The 7,432-nt window shown below is 58.8% G+C and overlaps 1 protein-coding gene across 1 annotated transcript; it reads left to right on the forward strand.

Moving 5' to 3' along the window:
* Positions 1–1,617: 1,617 nt before the first annotated feature.
* On the forward strand, positions 1,618–7,428 carry PTPN9 (protein tyrosine phosphatase, non-receptor type 9; the record flags this gene model as incomplete). Its single annotated transcript, XM_010159379.1, has 12 exons — positions 1,618–1,761; positions 2,259–2,348; positions 2,434–2,558; positions 3,258–3,363; positions 3,976–4,086; positions 4,773–5,101; positions 5,476–5,569; positions 5,675–5,744; positions 6,310–6,388; positions 6,578–6,728; positions 6,836–7,043; positions 7,298–7,428. Coding segments are annotated over 12 exons (1,638 nt in total), but the record flags the coding sequence as incomplete, so codon positions are not given.
* Positions 7,429–7,432: the final 4 nt, after the last annotated feature.

A 7,432-nucleotide genomic window follows, 5' to 3' on the forward strand; every position in this document is an offset into this window, starting at 1 on the left:
ATTGCAAAAAAACCCGGCATCCCTTGTGATAGGTGCGGGAAATGGGATCACGTGAAGCGTGATGGGTTAGATGTTGAGGGAGGAGGTTGCATCCTCTCCCTACTGCCACCGTGCCCCTCAGGGCATCCTTCCCATCATCTCGGCATCTCTGCTGGTATTTTGGGTTAGCATCTCCAGCGTTTGGGCAGCCAGGAGCGCCAGGGGACTCCCTGGCGAAGGGGGGGTGTGTGGCCGGTGAGGTTCCCCATCTTAGCTTGTGTTCTGTATACATACATGTGGATGTCTGCCTCGTCTTAAGGATGAAGGTGGTTTCTGTATTGCCCGTTTATTTTCCTGGTCCTCTTCAGTAGAGGAGAAATTGTTAGAAATTTGGGCCAGGGAAGAGTTGCTTTTGTTTTGGCAAAGTGGAGGCTGTTGGAGATGAAGCTGTGGGGATAAAGACGTCCTATCAGTAAAGCTCCTAGGAAAAGCTACTGCTGGCTGGGAAGTGGCAATGTGTAACACCCTGTCTCCTTTGCCTCCCCCAACCTTTGCCTGCTCCCTTCCAGTCCCTAACGCCCAGCACTTGCAGAGACCGGGGGGACTGATGCAGCTGCCAAGCCACAGCCGGTTGACCGTGGCACGCAGCCGCGCCAGGAGGGCTTGGGATGCTTCGAGGGGATTTTTGCGAGGGCTTGGAGCCGGGCTATCGAAATCCGCTGCCCCCGCCGAGCCTCATGCTGCCGATAAACCCCGGCCCTTCGCTTCCTCCCGTCGGAAGTCATTAACGCCGACGAGCTTTTCTGGCTGAATAGCTCCCAGTAACTCTGCCGTGACATCCAACACCACTGCCTTCCCGCGTTCCCTGCTTGGAAGCCAGCCTTCAGTGCTTGCTGTTCCTCTTCCTCACACTGTCATCGCCATCCTCCTCCCCTGTGAGGATGGAAAACCCCCATTTTGGGGTGTGCCTGGGCAAGAGCAGCATATTTTGGGGGCCCCCTCTGTCCTGCCCACATTGTTTAAATGGTACACAGGGGTAGACTGTGCTCCCTCGGGGAGCCTGTACGGGACGGGGTCAATACGCTGCAGAAAGCAAAGCTGCTTCCATCAGCAGGGGTACTCAGGAACCCTGAGCCTGCCTTGCAAACACAGCTCCTAAAAATTAACATGTTTTGGAGTTATTTTGTTGCCTTAAGGGCTTTAAACCTGGCAGGAGGTTGCAGGCTGGGTTTTGTGATTCTGCTCCATCAGTGTTAGGGCTGGAAAAGTATCTTTCTCAGTTTTCAGTGGTGTTGGGTGCGTGTGGTGCTGGTGCTTTAGGAGGGGAGCGTGCTCATGTGGGATGACCCCAGTGTGTTACGGGACCATGGGGAGCAGTGGGAGCATCCTGGAACCCTCCTGGACTGAGCCCTTCTCGCCTGGTCTTCTGTGGCCGTGAAACTGGCTGTACTGGGCGAGCTGGTCCATGTCCTGTAGCATGTTGAAGCACAGCCCTCGATGCTGGTCTTGCTCGTTACCAGTGTTCACACGGCTGGGTTCGCCGCTCCAAGGACTGTGTAGCTCCCACAGCGACCAAGGATGCTCCTTGGGTGCTCCTCCTCCTCCCGTCTCACTGCATGCTCCCCATCTTTCCGGCAGGCGACCAAGCAGTTCCTGGAGGAGATCAACAAATGGACGGGCCAGTACAATGTGTCCCCGCTCTCCTGGAACGTGGCTGTCAAGTTCCTCATGGCCCGCAAGTTCGACGTCCTGCGGGCCATCGAGCTTTTTCACTCCTACCGGGTAAGCAAGCAGGGCCGGGTCCAACCCCTGCCCAGAGCTTCCTGCTCTGCAAGAGGTCTCTGATCCTAGGGACGACCCTCCCTCTCCTTTTTTTTTTTTTTTTCCCCCTGCTCCCTTAAGTGTTTTATCTGGCTGTAAAATCCTTTTCAGCCAAGGCAAGTCACCATGGAGACCTCACCGACCCCAATCCCCTTGGCTGAGAGCAGTGTGCATGCTTGCAGGGGGCCCTCCGGGCTGGTGCGTGATACCCACAGAGCACCTCCCTCTATATAAAGGATATATATGAATATATACCTTTCCCATCCTGGTTTTGCAAAGCTGCTCCTCCCCGTGCTAGGGGTTATGGTGCTGCAGCCTGTTGCCATCCTCTGCTGCAAAATAGGGCCATGGAGCAGATGCTGGGGGTTCCCTCAGAGGGCTGGGTGCCCCACGGGCCAGACGGTGGGTGGAGGGCTGGGGTGCCCGTGCCAGCCATCACGCCAGCTCGCTGCTTGCAGGAGACGCGGCTGAAGGAAGGCATTGTGAAGCTGAAGCCGCATGAGGAGCCGCTGCGCTCGGAGCTGCTCAGTGGCAAGTTCACCATCCTGGTAGGTGGGGGTATCCCCCCTCCCCGTGTTGCCCCAACCCAGCGTCCAGGGCTGCAGTGGGAGCCTGACCCTGTTTCCTTGCCAGAGCGTGCGGGACCCCTCAGGAGCCTCCATCGCCCTCTTCACGGCCAAGCTGCACCACCCCAGCAAGAGTGTGCAGCACGTGGTGCTCCAGGCGCTCTTCTACCTGCTAGACCGAGCGGTGGAGAGGTGAGATGGGGTACTGGGGAGCCCCTTCCCTCCCCGGATGCTGCTGCCTGCTGAGCTTTTGATGAAAATCCTCCCAAAGGCCTGGCAGGGAAAAGATGTGCTGTCTTTCCCGTGAATGTGCATTCCTGAAGGTGAAATTGTGGCTGAGCCTGTCTGGCTGGCTCTGGTTGTCCCATCTCTAGTTGGGGGAGAGAAGGGGTCTTCCTCCAGTTGGAACTCAGGCCAGTCATCCCCATAGAGGTGTTTGGCAGGGGAACAAAATCCCCTGAACCAGGCTCTTTGCAGCCTTTCCCTGCCCGTGTCCAGGTTGCAGTTTGGCAAAGCCCCTGATTCCTGCAGGCTTTGGCTGGGGAGGAGGCAGCCCCAGACGTAATGTGAGCACTTACCAGAAATGCAAACCTGGGATGTCCTGTTCATCCCACTGGGTTATTTTCATTTCTGAACTTACCCATCACAGGCAGTGCAGCCGAGACAAGCTTCAGACAGGAATCAGGCGTAAATAAGGGTTGTAGGAAGAGGTGGTGGAGCTGCTGGGAAATGCAGAAGTGAGCTTTGGGTCCGTGAGTCCTTCTGGAAGCACAGAAGGGGATTTTTTTGGGGTCAGTGAGGTGAGGATGAGTTTAGTGTGGGGCAGACCAACTCAGGCAGGAGCTGAGCAGTTGGTTGTTGTGGGGTTGACGTTGCTCTTTCCCCACTCAGCTTTGAAACCCAGAGGAATGGGCTGGTGTTCATCTACGACATGGCAGGCTCGCAGTACACCAACTTTGAGCTGGACCTCAGCAAGAAGATCCTCAACCTGCTGAAGGTAACGCCGGGGGTGACCTGGCGTCTGGGGATGTCACACAGAGCCACTGGCTTGCTGAGTATGTGAAGTCCTGTGGTTTTGGCATAAATTTTTGTGCCAGACCGTGCTGGCCATGTCTCAGCCGGGAAGCACCAGCTCCAGCTCCCTAGGACCTCAGGCAGGCGTGGGGAGCTGCAGTGTCCCATGGGTGGGAGGGGATCAGCTGTCCCCATGCCGGATTCCTCTCACAGCTGCTGGCAGCGCTTTTGGGAAAACAGATGCAAATTATTTTTCAATCATGCTGGCATTTTGTGCCTCCTCCCTTCTCCGGAAAAAAGAACTAACAGTAAATACTGGCCGGGGCGTGTTCTCCGCACAAATCCCAGTGCCCAGACTTCACCTCTCCCCCACGGAGCCAAACCCTCTGCCTACCTAATTCCAAGGAAGTCATTTGTTTCCATATCAGAGCATTTAAGCAGGGCTGTGGGTGAGGCACGTTTTGGATGTGGCATTGCTGCCTCTGGATCCCTTTGCTGGTCGTCACTTCTGCCGGGACGTGTCCTGCCCTGGCAGAGCATGGAGAGGGGCCAGTTCCTCCCTGGCGGTGTGGATCTGAGCCCCTCCTGCCTGCAGGGTGCCTTCCCAGCTCGACTCAAGAAGGTTTTCATCGTGGGAGCGCCCATGTGGTTTCGCGTGCCCTACTCCATCATCAGCCTGCTGCTCAAGGAGAAGCTGCGGGAGCGGGTGAGCGTGGTTCCCCCCCTCGGCATGAGACTCTCGGTGGGGAGGGCTGAGGTCGTTTTCCCTTTGGGGCAGGATGGTGTAAGCAGCTTGTGCCCCTCAGCCCCATCAGCTGGAAGCTGGTGAGCCCAAATCCGAGGGAAGTGGCGACTTTCTCAGCCTGTTTCGTAGGGGTCAACCAAATGTCTTGAACCTCTTTAGAAATCACCTTTGATTTCTTCCTTTGTGGTGAGGCTGCCATCAGCCAGAAGCAAGGGGAGGCAATGGTAAATGATTAAAGGTAAAGGAAACCTCTGCTGAGCATGCAGGAGAAAAGGGAAACTTAAATACTTTTGCCAGGCTCTGTCTGGGAAAAGCCAGTGTCTCGGCATCAGCTGTGCTCCTGTTTCCAGCCCAGTGTCTCCCTGGGCTGGACTTTGCCCCCCTCTGTTGGTAGGAGTTCAGCGCCGCTTGCAGATTTGGAGCTGGGTGTCGGTGTGGACTCCCACCCCTGTTACACAGCAGGGCCAGCCCCTGCCCCACTACTGGCATTCCCCTGGGTGCCCTGCTGGGACGGGGGGGAAGGGGGAAGACCCCAGTACTGCTGGGGGAAGTCTCCAGGACTGCACTAGAGCGTTGGGACACCCATCCCCAAGGAACCCTCTCCGTCCTTCTCAGACTCACCCCTGCTCCTCCTTTTCCTCCCACAGGTGCAGATGGTGAAGATGTCAGAGCTGAAGGAGCATCTGCCCCGGGAATGTCTCCCCGAGTACCTCGGGGGGTCCCTCAAACTGGATCCTCTGAGCTGGAACTGCCGGTTCCTGCCCCAGCAGAACGGGCACCCCGACCCCCTGGACGAGCTCATCCTGGTGCCGCTGGTGGCCCCCAAAGACAACGGCTCCGTCCATGTCCCCGGGCCCAAGTCCATCACCCTTCAGGAGCTGCTGGATCACGTCAGCCACAAGCAGAAACGGGGCGTCTACGAAGAATATGAAGATATCCGGCGCAGGAGCCCGGCTGGCACCTTCGTCTGCTCTTTGTGAGTTGGGGGGGAAGGAGCCAGGTGCGTGCCAGTGTGGGAGCCCCTTCTCTCGCCCCAAAAAAGCTGCGTCCTTGCCTCCCCATGCTTCTGCTGCTCGGTGGTAGCCCATGTGCCTCTCTGGGGTGCGGTACTTGGGGTTAGCAATGGACAACCCCAGTCTAGCGATGCTGCAAGCCCCCTTTGCAGCCCCTGGGGTAGGAGGGGACTGCAGGGACCGGGACCCGGCCGGGATTCTGCTTCCCGAGGCTTTGGCCAGGTGATGGCAGCAGAGCCCAGGCTACGGATGCCGTAGGCTCACTCAGAGGGAGGGATGCTGCCTTTTCCTTCCCCGCCTGGAAAACATCCCTGCTTTCCCCTCCTCTGCCTCACAGGGCACCCTACAACCAGGAGAAGAACCGGTACGGGGACGTGCCCTGCCTGGACCAAACCCGTGTCAAGCTGGCGAAGCCGTACAGCCGGCCAGAGGTGAGCCAGCACGGACGGCAACTCGGGCTCCTGCCTGGAGCCGCTGCGGCCGTCCCGGTCACGGGGCTCTGAGGGCTCACGCTGTGCATGCTTCTCTCTCCCCAGCTGACCGACTACATCAACGCAAGCTTCATGGATGGCTACAAGCAGAGGAATGCTTACATCGGGACTCAGGGTATGGCCCCGAGCTGCCAAGGGTTATTCCGCTCCCGGTGCATGTGTGTGCTTCACCTCCTGGGCCAGCAGCAGCCCCCAGCTGCGGGGGCAGAGCCTAGGAGGAGGGCACTGCCTGGCAAGTCCCCCTCCCCTCTCGGTGTATTCACTCTCCTCCTAGTCCCCAGCTGGGAGGGTGCGGAGTTCCTCCTGGAAGAGGGTGATTGGGTCCCTCCTCCTTCAGCCACCTCCCACAAATCTGGTCCTGGGCTGAGCAGACCCCACTAGCAGCAGCAATGGCAGCCCCTTTCTCCTGACCCAAAACAAAAAGCCCCTGGCATTGTCCTGCAAGCACCTCCCCGGGGATGAAGCAGTAGAGAGCAGAGAGGGGGGACTTGGTGCTGGGGGAGCAAACCGGTGGCAGCTCCAAACAGGGCTGGTGGATGCACACCCAGGTTGGTTCCCCTGGGAAGGAGCTGTGGTCCCTCGGGTTGGGGAGAGCGAGAGGGGCTGGGGGAGGCTGCTGGGCTAAGAGGCTTGCTCAAAACCCATCAGGTTTGGGGCTGACATGCGGGCTGTCCCAGCAGGGCCTCTGGAAAACACCTACAGTGATTTCTGGCGCATGGTGTGGGAGCAAAACGTCCTGGTGATCGTGATGACAACCCGGTGAGTGCCCTGGCCAGGGCCACAGCCCTCTTTTTCTTTTGCAAAATGTTGGTGCTCTCCGCAGTGACCCTGCAGCAGGGTGGGGATATCCCCTCCCTGTGGGATCCCCAAGGGGATGAGGCCAGGGGGCACAGGGCATGTCCCTCGCGGGGTGGGGAGGAGATCATCAGCTTGTCCTTCCACTTCCAGGCTGGAGGAGGGAGGCAGGAGAAAGTGTGGTCAGTACTGGCCCCTGGAGAAGGACTTCCAGGTGTGCTTCGGTGCCCTGACCATCACCAACCTGGGTGTGGAGAACCTCAGCCATTACAAGAAAACCATCCTGGAGATCCACAGCTCAGAGGTGCGTGGCTGCAGCCGGCTGTCAGGGGATGGCACAGGGGTGCCGAAGGCCCTCTGTGGCCAGGAGCAGAGGAGGGGAGAGGGTCTAACCCCCCTGCTTTCCCTCAGACCAGGGAACGGCGGCTGGTATCCCATTTCCAGTACCTGAGCTGGCCGGACTACGGCGTCCCCTCCTCCGCGGCCACCCTCATTGACTTCTTGGGGGCCGTGAAGCAGCAACAGAGGGTGGCAGTCAGCGCCTTGGGACCTCGCTTCAAGGGTCACCCTGGGGGACCCCCGATCGTGGTGCACTGCAGTGCCGGCATCGGCAGAACAGGTAATAGGGTGACCTTGCTGCTGGAGTGAGAGGATGGGGGGAGCGGGAGAGGGGCAAGTCCAGCCTCCCCAGGGAATTTCCATCTGTGTTTGCCAGCTGGGTGCCCAGGGATGCACAAAAAAAAGCCCCCTCCCCAGGACTCGCAACATCTCTGCCCTGCAGCCAGTGCTGGAGGGGGCTGAGCACCAGCACTGCCCTGCTCTGCTTCTCGCACAGGGCAGTGATGGTTCTTTGGTCCCCGTCGTTGTCCCCAGGTACCTTCTGCGCACTGGACATCTGCCTGTCCCAGCTGCAGGACGTGGGCACGTTGAACATCTACCAGACGGTGCTGCGAATGCGGACCCAGCGTGCCTTCAGCATCCAGACCCCCGAGCAGTATTACTTCTGCT

This window comes from Eurypyga helias, unplaced genomic scaffold, assembly GCF_000690775.1.
Source record: "Eurypyga helias isolate BGI_N326 unplaced genomic scaffold, ASM69077v1 scaffold28809, whole genome shotgun sequence".
Lineage (NCBI taxonomy): Eukaryota > Metazoa > Chordata > Aves > Eurypygiformes > Eurypygidae > Eurypyga > Eurypyga helias.